The sequence below is a fragment of the Hyperolius riggenbachi genome, chromosome 3 (assembly GCF_040937935.1).
Source record: "Hyperolius riggenbachi isolate aHypRig1 chromosome 3, aHypRig1.pri, whole genome shotgun sequence".
Lineage (NCBI taxonomy): Eukaryota > Metazoa > Chordata > Amphibia > Anura > Hyperoliidae > Hyperolius > Hyperolius riggenbachi.
In genome coordinates this window covers 50344683-50364892 of record NC_090648.1, presented here as the reverse complement: position 1 = coordinate 50364892, position 20210 = coordinate 50344683, and the positions used below count along the sequence as shown (strand labels likewise).

The following is a 20210-nucleotide window of genomic DNA, read 5'->3' as shown; positions in this document are numbered from 1 at the left end:
GATGAAGAAATTGATTATGATATCCACTTTGTGCACATGATTTCCCTTACATTTTTGAGATACTCTCTTGAAAGTGCATTGTATATCCAGTAGGTCGATGATTGTGATAAGTTAGATAACCTTTAGAAGTAATTTTAAATATGAAGAGTAAGACATTTTAACCTATTTTAGTTCCTGGACGTAGAAACTACGTCCAGGAACCATGCGCGCTCCCGCTGCCGATCGCGCGCGTGCACGCGCTCTCCCGGCCCACGGTTCATTAGCCAGGCAATCAGTGAATCGGGCTATGGTGCCCGATCACTGATTCCTCTCCCCCACTGAAAAAGCGACAGCTTCTCTCGGAAGCTGCGCTTTTTCTGGCTGTTACCTCCTCCATGCGTTTCTCTAAGCGTATGTTACACTTAGAGTGACGTCATGTAAACAAACTCATGGCCACCATCTTGTGGCCAAAAAGTAATACTACAACTAAAAGTAAAAAAAAAAATCAACACACATTTACACTATAAACCTATTGTTTACATCCCACCCTCCCAAAACTACCCAAATAAAAATGTTTATTATAAAAAAAACATTACAATAAAAAAACATGTAAATATTTACCTAAGGGTCTAAACTTTTTAAATATCAATGTAAATGTAATGATCGCTGCTGCAGCAGGTGTTGCTGGAAGTAGTAGTGCTGCAGCTCAGGCAGTTCTGATCTCTTTCCATGCAAGCTGCATTGCTTTGTCTGCCTTCCCCTGCTGTCAGCTTGTGACTGATTATCATTCACCTGTGTGGGAATCTGCATGTCTGCTCCCATTGGATGGCCTCAGTATAAAGATCTGCTTCCTGCAGGACTCCTCGGGTTTTCATAGCTTCAGTTTAAGCCTGTCTTGCTGTCGCTTCAGGCCCCGATCGTGTTTCTTGTTCTAAAAGATACTTTGCTGGTTTTGCATCATATATATGCATACCAGCACGTTTATTATTTTCCTTGTATTCGTGTTACGTTGATACATCCGTGTCGCTGATGTATACGTACACGAACTGTTTATATCCTGTGTGCAGTTAGTCAGCTTTCCAGCACGTTTTGGTAGTTTGCGCGTATCGTGAGCACCCGTGCTGAGCTAGTATCCTGCTCCTGGTCCTGTTCGTGGATTGAGTTCATCTCTGCGAGGAGATAACAAATCCTTCTGAATCCTGTCCTGTTACCGTTTGTGGATTGCATTCATCTCTGCGAAGAGATAACGAAACCTTCTGAATCCTGTTCTGTTACCGTTTGTGGATTGCGTTCATCTCTGCGAAGAGATAGCGAATCCTTCTGAGTCCTGTTCCCTGTATTACTCCAGTCCTAGTCAGCGTTCCGGCTTATGTCATATATCGGTTCATTGCCGATATATACATATGTTAGTCAGACGTTACAAATAGTTTCATTGATAGCTGTAATTGTAATACGCTAGGAAAACATACTTATTGTATATTTGTCTGTGTTACGTTCATCTATCTTGATCCTGCTATTTCCTGACTATCCTGTCCTGTCTTTGTGAGGCACGCCATTGCTGCAATCGCATTGGCTGCCTCATTCCAGTCCGTCTTGTTTTGGATGCTTGCTGTCGCTGTCGCTAAGTAGCCGCTAGCTAGCAAGCGTTCATTCTGTCTACCTGTCCTGATCTCCTCAGTTCTGGTTTATGCGCTCAGCGCTAGTTTGCGCTGAGACGTTATAACGAAAGCATTGTTTGTGGCTGTCAGATCTGCACCGTCTTTGTGCGCCACAATCTCCTATTGGAGTCAGTCCTCCCCTCCACTATACTAGGGATAGCCTGTTTCCTTGTGCTGGTGTGTGTACCTCCTCCACGCGTTGCATGCTGACTGTGGAGAATACACCACCAAGCCTTACATTATGAAAACCCCATTACCAATCCCCATTGTGGGGGGGATTCCCAGAAAGTATGACACTGTTAATTATGGTTCCTGTTCCTTTAAGAAATTTGAAGAACTTAACTCTGAAACAGAAAATGAGTTTTTCTCTGAATGTGCCAGGTTCCTGGCCAATCCCGATCTCCAAGCGACTCCTGTTTCAACCTGGGCACTCCAACTAAGTTATATTTTGTTTAAAGGGGAATTATTCCAGTGGGCATTTGATGTTCTCAATCATTCCGATTTGAAAGAGAGACCGCTGGAATTTCTAGCGTTTGTGATCCATAACTGGTTGCGCATAGATCCATTGCCTTTTCCTCTTAATGAACTCCTGGCAGCAGGCCAATCAGCTTCTCCTTCAATTGCTTGCAAAAATGTTCAGCAAGTAGAAAGTGTTACTGATAATTTTCCTGCAGCCTTGAATAAATCACCAAAAACAGCAGGGTCTAAGGCAAAACGCAAACGCTCTAAGAAACGTGTCCGATCTGCAGAGTCGTTATCCTTAGCGACTGAGACCTATAATGAGATTCTGCCATTAACAGATAATGAAATGCAATTGTCTTTCAGGGGAGTTAAATGGACTTATGAAACTACTAATGAACTTTCCTCCCTTGCTAGGGAAAATAAAGATTTTTGTTTAAAAGAATTATCTGAGTATGATTATGAGGAGATATTACAGAGTATTGAACAAATCAACTTAATTGTGAAGCAAGGAAAGTTTGCATACACTACAGTTCAGCACTTGCTACAGGTATTGGAGATTCTTAGGAATAAGGAATCTGCCAATCACCTGCTAATTAACCCAATATATGTCCCTGCTACAATCATATCTGCAAACCATGATCTGCCTGTTAAGTATGCTTGGAATCCTCCATTTGAGAAAGGAGAGATGGAAGCTCTGGTCAATGAATGGAAGAATGCTTCAAGTTCATTTTGTCAATTTTACAGTGCAAAAAGTGAATTAGTATTGAATGCATGCATTAAGTCTGCCTATAACCTAATAAAAACTGGTGTGTGTGGGTATGACTTTGTGGCTCCATTGATTGATGTGTGGGAACTGATTTTGGATGATTTTTATGTGACTCCGAATTCGCAAATTTGGCGTTCTGACCCGCCTGCTTCAGCACCTTTGGCTGATTCAGCAGGTGATTCGGAGCTCTTTTTGTGTGAAATTGAAGTTCCTGCAATTCCACCCTGTACCATGGATAACTCAGTGTTACTTACCAGTAAAACAGAAGCCACTGATACATTCTTAACCTTGCCCTGCGCAAATTTCTCAGCAGAGAATCCAGAGGTCCTGCTGACTTCCGAGTCCAGCCTAGCCAGTACTCATGACTCTTTGTTCAGTGAAACAGACACCAGAAAAATCTTGCCTGCCTCTGCAAACACTTCTGCAGAAATTACCTGTGTTAATAAAGTTCAACTCCTGTCTGATCCAGCAGATGCCAATAGATGCACTACATCAGTTTCCGAGTCCCAGCAATCCTGTCTAGAAACCTCAGAACACCAGCATCTGAATTTTCCAATTTTACAAATGAATGGTGATTCAGATGCGCAAACATTGTGTCTTGATCTTCCTGTTTCTACACCTCGCTCTAGTTTCGTGAATAGCTCAGAGCATCTGCTATGTGAACCTGAAATCGCAGAATTATTACCTTGTTCAGAAAATATTCCAGTAAATTTGCCCTGTATCGTGAATAGCTCAGAGCATCTGGTATGTGAACCTGAAATCGCAGAATTATTACCTTGTTCAGAAGATGTTCCAGTAAAATTGCCCTGTACCATGAATTGTGCAGTAGATCTCTCCAATGAAACTCAGGTCACAGAATCATTATGCTGTCCAGCAGGTGCTTCCATGGTTTTGCCCTGCAATATGGACTGTTCAGTGATCCTGTCCAGTGAAGCTGTGGTCGCAGAGTCTTATGCTTCACCCAGTACTTTGGATACTTCAAACCCTCTAGCAGAGGAGTCTGAGGCACTGCTTACCTCAGTTGGTGTTGCAGTAATATTCACTTGTCTAGCAGCTGTTTTGGAATTACAGTCTGCTCTAATAAAACTTGATGAATTTCTGCCCAGCAAAGCAGAAGCCATTGAAATATTGTCCTCGTCAGCAAGTGTGTTAGATACCTTGCCCTGTACACAGTCTGATTTAACCAATGTTGTTGAGTCCCTCTCCAGTGTTGTAACAGCCGAGGAACTCCAGCCCTGTCCTCTGAATGTTTCAGAAGTCTTGCCCTGTAACATGGATAATTCTGATTCTCTGGTCAAAATAATAGAAATCTCAGAATTTCAGTCCGGTCTGATGAGTGTTCCTGAAACCCAGCCCTGTATCCTGAAAGATTCTGGTTCTCTGGCCGCTGTGGCAGAGGTTCCAGAGTCCCCTTCCTGTCCAGGGAATTCCTCAGTTTTGCCTAGTCCAGTGGGGGCTGCTGCAATACTGACTTGTTCTGCAGCGCCTCATGAGCTCCAATCCAGTGTATTAGATGAGTCTCTGTCCAGTCCAGAGGTAGTTGTGGAGTCCCTATCTGGTTCAGTGCATACATCAGAAGATTTGTCCTGTCTTGTTAGTGCCCCTGAATCTGATTTGTTACTGACTTTGCTGGAATCAGCAACATCTAAGTCTGATCCTGCATTCTCGTGTAAAAGTCCAGTAGTTGCGAAGTCTAGTCATGATGATTTTTTTTTGGCCGGTCCTGGTTTTGGTCCTGTCTTGGCTGACCCTGAGGCTCACAGTTCCTTGACATGCCCAGAGGTTTCTCTTGTGCCAGTGTGCCCAGATGTTCTTTGTGTGCCAGAATGCCCAAGTGTGTCTAAGGTGTTAGCGTGCTCTGATGCTTCCTTAGTGGGAACATGTTCTGATGTTGCCAGTCTGCCTGCATGCCCAGAGATGGTTCTGGTCCCTGAAGGCCCTGATCTTGATGTTTGTCCTTGTGGCCCTGACTCGGGAATTGCCCTAGGTTCAATAGGGGTTCTTGATAGTTCTCCATGTGAGCCTAAGGGGCGTTCTGGCCTATGGGGATCTCTTTGGAGCTTCAAGGTGTTCTGGGAGGTCTCTGAGAAAACTTGTCCTGGTGCCTTGGACTGGTTCAACAGTGGGTTTTGTGTTGGTAAAGACAGTCCCGGTGGGCATTGCAAAGGCTTTGGCGTTTTTGAACGGTTCCTGGAAGGCGGTGGGTATCGCTCAGGGAGTTTCGGAGGGCTTTCTTCTGGAAATCATGGTTCTGATGGGTGTCACGCTGGGGCTTGTAGTGCTGATGGGCATGGTTCTGTAGGTTCTGGTTCTGATGGGTCCAGTCTTGTGGGGACTGATTCTGGAGTTCGGTCTTGCCGGGCTGTCATCATGAATAATCAGTCGGACTGTTTTGTTGGGAATTTCAGTTTTGAAAAGCGTCTGGAATCCGCTTTTAAGGGCGGGGGTACTGTAATGATCACTGCTGCAGCAGGTGTTGCTGGAAGTAGTAGTGCTGCAGCTCAGGCAGTTCTGATCTTTTTCCATGCAAGCTGCATAGCTTTGTCTGCCTTCCCCTGCTGTCAGCTTGTGACTGATTATCATTCACCTGTGTGGGAATCTGCATGTCTGCTCCCATTGGATGACCTCAGTATAAAGATCTGCTTCCTGCAGGACTCCTCGGGTTTTCATAGCTTCAGTTTAAGCCTGTCTTGCTGTCGCTTCAGGCCCCGATCGTGTTTCTTGTTCTAAAAGATACTTTGCTGGTTTTGCATCATATATTGGTTCATTGCCCATATATATGCATACCAGCACGTTTATTATTTTCCTTGTATTCGTGTTACGTTGATACATCAGTGTCGCTGATGTATACGTACACGAACTGTTTATATCCTGTGTGCAGTTAGTCAGCTTTCCAGCACGTTTTGGTAGTTTGCGCGTATCGTGAGCACCCGTGCTGAGCTAGTATCCTGCTCCTGGTCCTGTTCGTGGATTGCGTTCATCTCTGCGAGGAGATAACGAATCCTTCTGAATCCTGTCCTGTTACCGTTTGTGGATTGCGTTCATCTCTGCGAAGAGATAACGAATCATTCTGAATCCTGTTCTGTTACCGTTTGTGGATTGCGTTCATCTCTGCGAAGAGATAGCGAATCCTTCTGAGTCCTGTTCCCTGTATTACTCCAGTCCTAGTCAGCGTTCCTGCTTATGTCATATATCGGTTCATTGCCGATATATACATATGTTAGTCAGACGTTACAAATAGTTTCATTGATAGCTGTAATTGTAATACGCTAGGAAAACATACTTATTGTATATTTGTCTGTGTTACGTTCATCTATCTTGATCCTGCTATTTCCTGACTATCCTGTCCTGTCTTTGTGAGGCACGCCATCGCTGCAATCGCATTGGCTGCCTCATTCCAGTCCATCTTGTTTTGGACGCTTGCTGTCGCTAAGTAGCCGCTAGCTAGCAAGCGTTCATTCTGTCTACCTGTCCTGATCTCCTCAGTTCTGGTTTATGCGCTCAGCGCTACTTTGCGCTGAGACGTTATAACGAAAGCATTGTTTGTGGCTGTCAGATCTGCACCGGCTCTGTGCGCCACAATCTCCTATTGGAGTCAGTCCTCCCCTCCACTATACTAGGGATAGCCTGTTTCCTTGTGCTGATGTGTGTACCTCCTCCACGCCAGCTCATGCGTTGCATGCTGACTGTGGAGAATACACCACCAAGCCTTACAGTAAAGATGAAATATTTCTATATTTTTTTTATTTTTAACTTGTAAATAGTGATAGATGCAAAACGGAAAAAATGCACCTTTATTTCCAAATAAAATATTGTCGCCATACATTGTAATAGGGACATAATTTTAATGGTGCAATAACCGGGACATATGGGCAAATACAATACATGAGTTTTAATTATGGAGGCATGTATTATTTTAAAACTATAATGGCTGAAAACTGAGAAATAATGAATTTTTTCCATTTTTTTCTTATTCTTCCTGTTAAAATGCATTTACAGTAAAGTGGCTCTTAGCAAAATGTACCCCCCAAAAAAAGCCTAATTGGTGGCGGAAAAAACAAGATATAGATCAGTTCATTGTGATAAGTAGTGATAAAGTTATAGGCTAATGAATGGGAGGTGAACATTTCTCAAGTGAAAACAACGGAACACAAATGGGTTAAGAAGGTTTATATCAGGGTACAGAAGGTCAGAAAGAAAAAAAAACACCTTAAAAATAGATTCTCATGAGTCCCTTAAAGAAACAGCAATGCAGTTTCTATAAAATACTTTGAACATGTTGTCAAAGCAACACAATGAAATCTAACCTTTTCTTCATTTTAGACCAGACCAGTTCTGCTTCAGACAGCACCACATCCGATAATTGTCCTGATGGAAACTGTAAAACAACGAGTCTTTCATCCACAACAACCACAGAATCTCTATCTGGTAAATGTTTAGCTAATATAAAAATATGAGTGAGAAATCTGCTTGCAGATAACGGTAAGAGCAATCTTCATAGCAACAAATCTCATGTGCACTGGAAAGACATTGTCTGTATATCCTTGATTTAATAAAAATGAATTATGCAAGTTTGTCAGAGATTTGTCCCTTATGTTAGTGCTGAAGGTATTGATCATGATGTCAACTTTGAGCACATGATTTTCCACGTATCACCAATATCATCTCCTTTAAAGTGTATTGTATTTATAGCAGGGTATAGAAAAATAAATCTATTTAATCCACTGAAAAAACAGAAATCCAGTTTGGCTGAAATAATTTTGCTCATTTTGTGCAAGCAACACAATGAAATCTAACCTTTTCTTCATTTTAGACCAGACCAACTCTGCTTCAGACAGCACCACATCTCATAATTGTCCTGATGGAAACTGTACAACAGCCAGCCCTTCGTCCCCAACATTTACAGAAACTCTTTCTGGTAAACTTTTAGTTAATGTAAACACCTGAGTGGATGCATCTGCTTGGAGATATGGGCAGTAGTGATGTTCATAGCTTCACATCTGATTTGCAGTTAAAAGACGTTGTTGGTAGATTCTTGATCTAATGGAAAATGGATTTTGTGAATTTGTAAGAGAGGTTGAACCAGTGTACTAGTGATGAAGAAATTGATTATGATATCCACTTTGTGCACATGATTTCCCTTAAATTTTTGAGATACTCTCTTGAAAGTGCATTGTATATCCAGTAGGTCGATGATTGTGATAACTTAGCAAACCTTTAGAAGCAATTATAAATTTGAAGAGTAAGACATTTTAAGAAGGTTTATATCAGGGTACAAAAGGTCGGAAAGAAAAAAATCCTTAAAAAAAGATTCCCATGAGTCCCTTAAAGAAATGGCAATGCAGTTTCCATAAAATACTTTGAACATGTTGTCAAAGCAACACAATGAAATCTAACCTTTTCTTCATTTTAGACCAGACCAGTTCTGCTTCAGACAGCACCACATCCGATAATTGTCCTGATGGAAACTGTAAAACAACGAGTCTTTCATCCACAACAACCACAGAATCTCTATCTGGTAAATGTTTAGCTAATATAAAAATATGAGTGAGAAATCTGCTTGCAGATAAGGGTAAGAGCAATCTTCATAGCAACAAATCTCATGTGCACTGGAAAGACATTGTCTGTATATCCCTGATTTAATAAAAATGAATTATGCAAGTTTGTCAGAGATTTGTCCTGTATGTTAGTGCTGAAGGTATTGATCATGATGTCAACTTTGAGTACATGATTTTCCACGTATCACCAATATCATCTCCTTTAAAGTGTATTGTATTTATAGCAGGGTATAGAAAAATAAATCTATTTAATCCACTGAAAAAACAGAAATCCAGTTTGGCTGAAATAATTTTGCTCATTTTGTGCAAGCAACACAATGAAATCTAACCTTTTCTTCATTTTAGACCAGACCAACTCTGCTTCAGACAGCACCACATCTCATAATTGTCCTGATGGAAACTGTACAACAGCCAGCCCTTCGTCCCCAACATTTACAGAAACTCTTTCTGGTAAACTTTTAGTTAATGTAAAGACCTGAGTGGATGCATCTGCTTGGAGATATGGGCAGTAGTGATGTTCATAGCTTCACATCTGATTTGCAGTTAAAAGACGTTGTTGGTAGATTCTTGATCTAATGGAAAATGGATTTTGTGAATTTGTAAGAGAGGTTGAACCAGTGTACTAGTGATGAAGAAATTGATTATGATATCCACTTTGTGCACATGATTTCCCTTAAATTTTTGAGATACTCTCTTGAAAGTGCATTGTATATCCAGTAGGTCGATGATTGTGATAACTTAGCAAACCTTTAGAAGCAATTATAAATTTGAAGAGTAAGACATTTTAAGAAGGTTTATATCAGGGTACAGAAGGTCGGAAAGAAAAAAATCCTTAAAAAAAGATTCCCATGAGTCCCTTAAAGAAATGGCAATGCAGTTTCCATAAAATACTTTGAACATGTTGTCAAAGCAACACAATGAAATCTAACCTTTTCTTCATTTTAGACCAGACCAGTTCTGCTTCAGACAGCACCACATCCGATAATTGTCCTGATGGAAACTGTAAAACAACGAGTCTTTCATCCACAACAACCACAGAATCTCTATCTGGTAAATGTTTAGCTAATATAAAAATATGAGTGAGAAATCTGCTTGCAGATAAGGGTAAGAGCAATCTTCATAGCAACAAATCTCATGTGCACTGGAAAGACATTGTCTGTATATCCCTGATTTAATAAAAATGAATTATGCAAGTTTGTCAGAGATTTGTCCTGTATGTTAGTGCTGAAGGTATTGATCATGATGTCAACTTTGAGTACATGATTTTCCATGCATCACCAATATCATCTCCTTTAAAGTGTATTGTATTTATAGCAGGGTATAGAAAAATAAATCTGTTTAATCCATTGAAAAAACAAAAATCCAGTTTGGCTGAAATAATTTTGTTCATGTTGTGCAAGCAACACAATGAAATCTAACCTTTTCTTCATTTTAGACCAGACCAACTCTGCTTCAGACAGCACCACATCTCATAATTGTCCTGATGGAAACTGTACAACAGCCAGCCCTTCGTCCCCAACATTTACAGAAACTCTTTCTGGTAAACTTTTAGTTAATGTAAAGACCTGAGTGGATGCATCTGCTTGGAGATATGGGCAGTAGTGATGTTCATAGCTTCACATCTGATTTGCAGTTAAAAGACGTTGTTGGTAGATTCTTGATCTAATGGAAAATGGATTTTGTGAATTTGTAAGAGAGGTTGAACCAGTGTACTAGTGATGAAGAAATTGATTATGATATCCACTTTGTGCACATGATTTCCCTTAAATTTTTGAGATACTCTCTTGAAAGTGCATTGTATATCCAGTAGGTCGATGATTGTGATAACTTAGCAAACCTTTAGAAGCAATTATAAATTTGAAGAGTAAGACATTTTAAGAAGGTATATATCAGGGTACAGAAGATCAGAAAGAAAAAAAAAACCTTAAAAATAGATTCTCATGAGTCCCTTAAAGAAACAGCAATGCAGTTTCCATAAAATACTTTGAACATGTTGTCAAGGCAACACAATGAAATCTAACCTTTTCTTCATTTTAGACCAGACCAGTTCTGCTTCAGACAGCACCACATCCGATAATTGTCCTGATGGAAACTGTAAAACCACGAGTCTTTCATCCACAACAACCACAGAATCTCTATCTGGTAAATGTTTAGCTAATATAAAAATATGAGTGAGAAATCTGCTTGCAGATAAGGGTAAGAGCAATCTTCATAGCAACAAATCTCATGTGCACTGGAAAGACATTGTCTGTATATCCTTGATTTAATAAAAATGAATTATGCAAGTTTGTCAGAGATTTGTCCCTTATGTTAGTGCTGAAGGAATTGATCATGATGTCAACTTTGAGCACATGATTTTCCACGTATCACCAATATCATCTCCTTTAAAGTGTATTGTATTTATAGCAGGGTATAGAAAAATAAATCTATTTAATCCACTGAAAAAACAGAAATCCAGTTTGGCTGAAATAATTTTGCTCATTTTGTGCAAGCAACACAATGAAATCTAACCTTTTCTTCATTTTAGACCAGACCAACTCTGCTTCAGACAGCACCACATCTCATAATTGTCCTGATGGAAACTGTACAACAGCCAGCCCTTCGTCCCCAACATTTACAGAAACTCTTTCTGGTAAACTTTTAGTTAATGTAAAGACCTGAGTGGATGCATCTGCTTGGAGATATGGGCAGTAGTGATGTTCATAGCTTCACATCTGATTTGCAGTTAAAAGACGTTGTTGGTAGATTCTTGATCTAATGGAAAATGGATTTTGTGAATTTGTAAGAGAGGTTGAACCAGTGTACTAGTGATGAAGAAATTGATTATGATATCCACTTTGTGCACATGATTTCCCTTAAATTTTTGAGATACTCTCTTGAAAGTGCATTGTATATCCAGTAGGTCGATGATTGTGATAACTTAGCAAACCTTTAGAAGCAATTATAAATTTGAAGAGTAAGACATTTTAAGAAGGTTTATATCAGGGTACAGAAGGTCGGAAAGAAAAAAATCCTTAAAAAAAGATTCCCATGAGTCCCTTAAAGAAATGGCAATGCAGTTTCCATAAAATACTTTGAACATGTTGTCAAAGCAACACAATGAAATCTAACCTTTTCTTCATTTTAGACCAGACCAGTTCTGCTTCAGACAGCACCACATCCGATAATTGTCCTGATGGAAACTGTAAAACAACGAGTCTTTCATCCACAACAACCACAGAATCTCTATCTGGTAAATGTTTAGCTAATATAAAAATATGAGTGAGAAATCTGCTTGCAGATAAGGGTAAGAGCAATCTTCATAGCAACAAATCTCATGTGCACTGGAAAGACATTGTCTGTATATCCCTGATTTAATAAAAATGAATTATGCAAGTTTGTCAGAGATTTGTCCTGTATGTTAGTGCTGAAGGTATTGATCATGATGTCAACTTTGAGTACATGATTTTCCATGCATCACCAATATCATCTCCTTTAAAGTGTATTGTATTTATAGCAGGGTATAGAAAAATAAATCTGTTTAATCCATTGAAAAAACAAAAATCCAGTTTGGCTGAAATAATTTTGTTCATGTTGTGCAAGCAACACAATGAAATCTAACCTTTTCTTCATTTTAGACCAGACCAACTCTGCTTCAGACAGCACCACATCTCATAATTGTCCTGATGGAAACTGTACAACAGCCAGCCCTTCATCCCTAACATTTACAGAAACTCTTTCTGGTAAACGTTTAGTTAATATAAAGACCTGAGTGGATACATCTGCTTGGAGATATGGGCAGTAGTGATGTTCATAGATTCACATCTGATTTGCAGTTAAAAGATGTTGTTGATAGATTCTTGATCTAATGGAAAATGGATTTTGTGAATTTGTAAGAGAGGTTGAACCAGTGTACTAGTGATGAAGACATTGATTATGATATCCACTTTGTGCACATGATTTCCCTTAAATTTTTGAGATACTCTCTTGAAAGTGCATTGTATATCCAGTAGGTCGATGATTGTGATAACTTAGCAAACCTTGAGAAGCAATTATAAATTTGAAGAGTAAGACATTTTAAGAAGGTTTATATCAGGGTACAGAAGGTCGGAAAGAAAAAAATCCTTAAAAAAAGATTCCCATGAGTCCCTTAAAGAAATGGCAATGCAGTTTCCATAAAATACTTTGAACATGTTGTCAAAGAAACACAATAAAATCTAACCTTTTCTTCATTTTAGACCAGACCAGTTCTGCTTCAGACAGCACCACATCCGATAATTGTCCTGATGGAAACTGTAAAACAACGAGTCTTTCATCAACAACAACCACAGAATCTCTATCTGGTAAATGTTTAGCTAATATAAAAATATGAGTGAGAAATCTGCTTGCAGATAAGGGTAAGAGCAATCTTCATAGCAACAAATCTCATGTGCACTGGAAAGACATTGTCTGTATATCCTTGATTTAATAAAAATGAATTATGCAAGTTTGTCAGAGATTTGTCCCTTATGTTAGTGCTGAAGGTATTGATCATGATGTCAACTTTGAGCACATGATTTTCCACGCATCACCAATATCATCTCCTTTAAAGTGTATTGTATTTATAGCAGGGTATAGAAAAATTAATCTATTTAATCCACTGAAAAAACAGAAATCCAGTTTGGCTGAAATAATTTTGCTCATTTTGTGCAAGCAACACAATGAAATCTAACCTTTTCTTCATTTTAGACCAGACCAACTCTGCTTTAGACAGCACCACATCTCATAATTGTCCTGATGGAAACTGTACAACAGCCAGCCCTCCATCCCCAACATTTACAGAAACTCTTTCTGGTAAACTTTTAGTTAATGTAAAGACCTGAGTGGATACATCTGCTTGGAGATATGGGCAGGAGTGATGTTCATAGCTTCACATCTGATTTGCAGTTAAAAGACGTTGTTGATAGATTCTTGATCTAATGGAAAATGGATTTTGTGAATTTGTAAGAGAGGTTGAACCAGTGTACTAGTGATGAAGAAATTGATTATGATATCCACTTTGTGCACATGATTTCCCTTACATTTTTGAGATACTCTCTTGAAAGTGCATTGTATATCCAGTAGGTTGATGATTGTGATAAGTTAGATAACCTTTAGAAGTAATTTTAAATATGAAGAGTAAGACATTTTAACCTATTTTAGTTCCTGGACGTAGAAACTACGTCCAGGAACCATGCGCGCTCCCGCGGCCGATCGCGCGCGTGCATGCGCTCTCCCGGCCCACGGTTCATTAGCCAGGCAATCAGTGAATCGGGCTATGGTGCCCGATCACTGATTCCTCTCCCCCGCTGAAAAAGCGACAGCTTCTCTCGGAAGCTGCGCTTTTTCTGGCTGTTACCTCCTCCATTCGTTTCTCTAAGTGTATGTTACACTTAGAGTGACGTCATGTAAACAAACTCATGGCTGCCATCTTGTGGCCAAAAAGTAATACTACAACTAAAAGTAAAAAAAAAAAAATCAACACACATTTACACTATAAACCTATTGTTTACATCCCACCCTCCCAAAACTACCCAAATAAAAATGTTTATTATAAAAAAAACATTACAATAAAAAAACATGTAAATATTTACCTAAGGGTCTAAACTTTTTAAATATCAATGTAAAGATGAAATATTTCTATTTTTTTTTATTTTTAACTTGAAAATAGTGATAGATGCAAAACGGAAAAAATGCACCTTTATTTCCAAATAAAATATTGTCGCCATACATTGTAATAGGGACATAATTTTAATGGTGCAATAACCGGGACATATGGGCAAATACAATACATGAGTTTTAATTATAGAGGCATGTATTATTTTAAAACTATAATGGCTGAAAACTGAGAAATAATGAATTTTTTCCATTTTTTTCTTATTCTTCCTGTTAAAATGCATTTACAGTAAAGTGGCTCTTAGCAAAATGTACCCCCCAAAAAAAGCCTAATTGGTGGCGGAAAAAACAAGATATAGATCAGTTCATTGTGATAAGTAGTGATAAAGTTATAGGCTAATGAATGGGAGGTGAACATTTCTCAAGTGAAAACAACGGAACACAAATGGGTTAAGAAGGTTTATATCAGGGTACAGAAGGTCAGAAAGAAAAAAAAAACCTTAAAAATAGATTCTCATGAGTCCCTTAAAGAAACAGCAATGCAGTTTCCATAAAATACTTTGAACATGTTGTCAAAGCAACACAAGGAAATCTAACCTTTTCTTCATTTCAGACCAGACCAGTTCTGCTTCAGACAGCACCACATCCGATAATTGTCCTGATGGAAACTGTAAAACCACGAGTCTTTCATCCACAACAACCACAGAATCTCTATCTGGTAAATGTTTAGCTAATATAAAAATATGAGTGAGAAATCTGCTTGCAGATAAGGGTAAGAGCAATCTTTATAGCAACAAATCTCATGTGCACTGGTTAGACATTGTCTGTATATCCTTGATTTAATAAAAATGAATTATGCAAGTTTGTCAGAGATTTGTCCCTTATGTTAGTGCTGAAGGAATTGATCATGATGTCAACTTTGAGCACATGATTTTCCATGCATCACTAATATCATCTCCTTTAAAGTGTATTGTATTTATAGCAGGGTATAGAAAAATAAATCTGTTTAATCCATTGAAAAAACAGAAATTCAGTTTGGCTGAAATAATTGTGTTCATGTTGTGCAAGCAACACAATGAAATCTAACCTTTTCTTCATTTTAGACCAGACCAACTCTGCTTTAGACAGCACCACATCTCATAATTGTCCTGATGGAAACTGTACAACAGCCAGCCCTTCGTCCCCAACATTTACAGAAACTCTTTCTGGTAAACTTTTAGTTAATGTAAATACCTGAGTGGATGCATCTGCTTGGAGATATGGGCAGTAGTGATGTTCATAGCTTCACATCTGATTTGCAGTTAAAAGACGTTGTTGATAGATTCTTGATCTAATGGAAAATGGATTTTGTGAATTTGTAAGAGAGGTTGAACCAGTGTACTAGTGATGAAGAAATTGATTATGATATCCACTTTGTGCACATGATTTCCCTTAAATTTTTGAGATACTCTCTTGAAAGTGCATTGTATATCCAGTAGGTCGATGATTGTGATAACTTAGCAAACCTTTAGAAGCAATTATAAATTTGAAGAGTAAGACATTTTAAGAAGGTTTATATCAGGGTACAGAAGATCAGAAAGAAAAAAAAACCTTAAAAATAGATTCCCATGAGTCCCTTAAAGAAACGGCAATTCAGTTTCCATAAAATGCTTTGAACATGTTGTCAAAGCAACACAATGAAATCTAACCTTTTCTTCATTTCAGACCAGACCAGTTCTGCTTCAGACAGCACCACATCCGATAATTGTCCTGATGGAAACTGTAAAACAACGAGTCTTTCATCCACAACAACCACAGAATCTCTATCTGGTAAATGTTTAGCTAATATAAAAATATGAGTGAGAAATCTGCTTGCAGATAAGGGTAAGAGCAATCTTCATAGCAACAAATCTCATGTGCACTGAAAAGACATTGGCGTCAATTCACCAGAGAGGATTTACTAAGAGAAAAAAGGTAGGTAGTTTATCTCATGAGGTATTTTAACACTCTGGAGTCAATTCACCAGTGTGAGAGAACAGAGAGAAAAGTGTTCGATAGCAGGGGATAATGGAGAGATATGCATGAGGAAAGTGTGAGAAAGCAGAGAGTTAGGTAATCGGTATTAATGATTTACATGGGATACTTTTCCTCTCTGTAGGCTTGAAAGTGAAGCATTGTGGGTAGGAGGCGGAGTTTTACCACTACCTGACCAGAGTATTCCCGCCTTTTACTGCCGGATCATATCATAAATCATATCACGGGTGAGTCTGAACTTCTTCACCACCTTTGTCTCAGTAAAATTATCAAGAACTGTTCTCTCACGAAAAATACAAGGGGCGATTAAACAGACCCTCCTCCTGCGCCTTCGTCTCCTCATAATAGAAGAAAGCTCTAAGGCCTAGTGCACGCCAGAGCGGTTCGGCTGCGTTTTGTGATCCGCTTGCGGCTGCGGATATGCTTGGGTAATGTATTTCAATGGGCTGGTGCACACCAGAGCGGGAGGCGTTTTGCAGAAACGCATACTCCCGGGCTGCTGCAGATTTTGGATTGCGAAGGCGTTTCTGCCTCAATGTTAAGTATAGGAAAAAACACAAACCGCTCTGAAAAACGGCACTTCAGAGCGCTTTTGCAGGCGTTTTTTGTTACAGTAGCTGTTTAGTAACAGCTTTACTGTAACAATACATGAAATCTTCTACACCAAAAACGCTTCACAAAACCGCAAAATGCTAGCTGAAACGCTACAGAAAAATAAGAAAAAGCATTTCAAAATCTGCTAGCATTTTGTGGATCTGCTAGCGGTTTTTGGTGTGCACCAGGCCTAACAAAGTAAGCTCAAAAGGCTCCATCTTCCACAGCAGCAGCTGCTGTGTGAAAACCACAATATCTCCAGGTTCATTCAGGGGATAAAGAGATGAAAAAATAACGAATGGCCACACCCCCTTTCTTCCCTGGTGAATTGTGATTTGGAGAAAAACTATCTACTAACTATCACTTATTTATCTCATACTTATCTCACATTTATCTCTTGCATTTCTCTCTGTCAATATTTTCCCCTATACTTCTGGAGAATTGCTATTTGGAGATATCACAGGAGGTAAATTACCTCTCAAGAGATAAATAGGTTGGTAACCTCTGGTGAATTGACGCCAATGTCTGTATATCCTTGATTTAATAAAAATGAATTATGCAAGTTTGTCAGAGATTTGTCCTTTATGTTAGTGCTGAAGGTATTGATCATGATGTCAACTTTGAGCACATGATTTTCCACGCATCACCAATATCATCTCCTTTAAAGTGTATTGTATTTACAGCAGGGTATAGAAAAATAAATCTATTTAATCCACTGAAAAAACAGAAATCCAATTTGGCTGAAATAATTTTGCTCATTTTGTGCAAGCAACACAATGAAATCTAAGCTTTTCTTCATTTTAGACCAGACCAACTCTGCTTTAGACAGCACCACATCTCATAATTGTCCTGATGGAAACTGTACAACAGCCAGCCTTTCATCCCCAACATTTACAGAAACTCTTTCTGGTAAACGTTTAGTTAATGTAAAGACCTGAGTGGATACATCTGCTTGGAGATATGGGCAGGAGTGATGTTCATAGCTTCACATCTGATTTGCAGTTAAAAGACGTTGTTGATAGATTCTTGATCTAATGGAAAATGGATTTTGTGAATTTGTAAGAGAGGTTGAACCAGTGTACTAGTAATGAAGAAATTGATTATGATATCCACTTTGTGCACATGATTTCCCTTACATTTTTGAGATACTCTCTTGAAAGTGCATTGTATATCCAGTAGGTCGATGATTGTGATAAGTTAGATAACCTTTAGAAGTAATTTTAAATATGAAGAGTAAGACATTTTAACCTATTTTAGTTCCTGGACGTAGAAACTACGTCCAGGAACCATGCGCGCTCCTGCGGCCGATCGCGCGCATGCACGCGCTCTCCCGGCCCACGGTTCATTAGCCAGGCAATCAGTGAATCGGGCTATGGTGCCCGATCACTGATTCCTCTCCCCCGCTGAAAAAGCGACAGCTTCTCTCGGAAGCTGCGCTTTTTCTGGCTGTTACCTCCTCCATGCGTTTCTCTAAGCGTATGTTACACTTAGAGTGACGTCATGTAAACAAACTCATAGCCGCCATCTTGTGGCCAAAAAGTAATACTACAACTAAAAGTAAAAAAAAAAATCAACACACATTTACACTATAAACCTATTGTTTACATCCCACCCTCCCAAAACTACCCAAATAAAAATGTTTATTATAAAAAAAACATTACAATAAAAAACATGTAAATATTTACCTAAGGGTCTAAACTTTTTAAATATCTATGTAAAGATGAAATATTTCTATATTTTTTTTATTTTTAACTTGTAAATAGTGATAGATGCAAAACGGAAAAAATGCACCTTTATTTCCAAATAAAATATTGTCGCCATACATTGTAATAGGGACATAATTTTAATGGTGCAATAACCGGGACATATGGGCAAATACAATACATGAGTTTTAATTATGGAGGCATGTATTATTTTAAAACTATAATGGCTGAAAACTGAGAAATAATGAATTTTTTCCATTTTTTTCTTATTCTTCCTGTTAAAATGCATTTACAGTAAAGTGGCTCTTAGCAAAATGTACCCCCCAAAAAAGCCTAATTGGTGGCGGAAAAAACAAGATATAGATCAGTTCATTGTGATAAGTAGTGATAAAGTTATAGGCTAATGAATGGGAGGTAAACATTTCTCAAGTGAAAACAACGGAACACAAATGGGTTAAGAAGGTTTATATCAGGGTACAGAAGGTCAGAAAGAAAAAAAACCCCTTAAAAATAGATTCTCATGAGTCCCTTAAAGAAACAGCAATGCAGTTTCCATAAAATACTTTGAACATGTTGTCAAAGCAACACAATGAAATCTAACCTTTTCTTCATTTTAGACCAGACCAGTTCTGCTTCAGACAGCACCACATCCGATAATTGTCCTGATGGAAACTGTAAAACAACGAGTCTTTCATCCACAACAACCACAGAATCTCTATCTGGTAAATGTTTAGCTAATATAAAAATATGAGTGAGAAATCTGCTTGCAGATAAGGGTAAGAGCAATCTTCATAGCAACAAATCTCATGTGCACTGGAAAGACATTGTCTGTATATCCTTGATTTAATAAAAATGAATTATGCAAGTTTGTCAGAGATTTGTCCCTTATGTTAGTGCTGAAGGTATTGATCATGATGTCAACTTTGAGCACATGATTTTCCACGCATCACCAATATCATCTCCTTTAAAGTGTATTGTATTTATAGCAGGGTATAGAAAAATAAATCTATTTAATCCACTGAAAAAAACAGAAATCCAGTTTGGCTGAAATAATTTTGCTCATTTTGTGCAAGCAACACAATGAAATCTAAGCTTTTCTTCATTTTAGACCACACCAACTCTGCTTTAGACAGCACCACATCTCATAATTGTCCTGATGGAAACTGTACAACAGCCAGCCCTTCATCCCCAACATTTACAGAAACTCTTTCTGGTAAACTTTTAGTTAATGTAAAGACCTGAGTGGATACATCTGCTTGGAGATATGGGCAGGAGTGATGTTCATAAATTCACATCTGATTTGCAGATATCCACTTCTCTACCACAGGGTTTTTCACCTAAAAACCACAGCAATTTCCACATTTAAGGGAGGCAAGGGTTAATGGGCTTAGTGGGGGTATCATTTATTTAAAAAAAACTCACTGATGCTGATCAGTCACTAATGCTGTGTTAGTTATCTGAGATCCTCTCACGAGTGATCTCAGTAACTGTAACAGCATAGAGACTGATGCAATGTTTACACACATTCTGCATGAATGAGCACCGTCATTGGCTTTGTGAACACATGTTCACATCAGCCAATCATGGACCAGCGGGTGCCCGACGCGTATGCAAATCCGCGTGCACGTGCACGCGAACGCGAACACGCACGCGAACGCGATCGCGCACAGCAGCAAAATAAACAGGAGATGCCTATCTACGCCCCTGTGACTCAGGTGAAGTTTAAAGGGGCGTAGATAAGCGTGGCAGAGGTTGTTAAGTGGTTAAAAGACGTTGATAGATTCTGGATCTAATTGAAAATGGATTTTGTGAATTTGTAAGAGAGGTTGAAGCAGTGTACTAGTGATGAAGAAATTGATTATGA

The 20210-nt window shown here is 38.8% G+C and overlaps 1 protein-coding gene across 1 annotated transcript in view; it reads left to right on the top strand.

Moving 5' to 3' along the window:
• The window catches only part of LOC137562096 (serine-rich adhesin for platelets-like), a 174237-nt gene that overhangs the window by 6163 nt on the left and 147864 nt on the right, over window positions 1–20210 (top strand). The window contains exons 6-21 of the mRNA XM_068273433.1: window positions 7189–7293; window positions 7679–7783; window positions 8279–8383; window positions 8769–8873; window positions 9369–9473; window positions 9859–9963; window positions 10461–10565; window positions 10951–11055; window positions 11551–11655; window positions 12641–12745; window positions 13131–13235; window positions 15140–15244; window positions 15741–15845; window positions 17448–17552; window positions 18964–19068; window positions 19455–19559. Of these exons, the coding sequence (XP_068129534.1) occupies window positions 7189–7293; window positions 7679–7783; window positions 8279–8383; window positions 8769–8873; window positions 9369–9473; window positions 9859–9963; window positions 10461–10565; window positions 10951–11055; window positions 11551–11655; window positions 12641–12745; window positions 13131–13235; window positions 15140–15244; window positions 15741–15845; window positions 17448–17552; window positions 18964–19068; window positions 19455–19559 (1680 nt within the window). The remainder of the gene's footprint in view (window positions 1–7188; window positions 7294–7678; window positions 7784–8278; window positions 8384–8768; window positions 8874–9368; window positions 9474–9858; window positions 9964–10460; window positions 10566–10950; window positions 11056–11550; window positions 11656–12640; window positions 12746–13130; window positions 13236–15139; window positions 15245–15740; window positions 15846–17447; window positions 17553–18963; window positions 19069–19454; window positions 19560–20210) is intronic.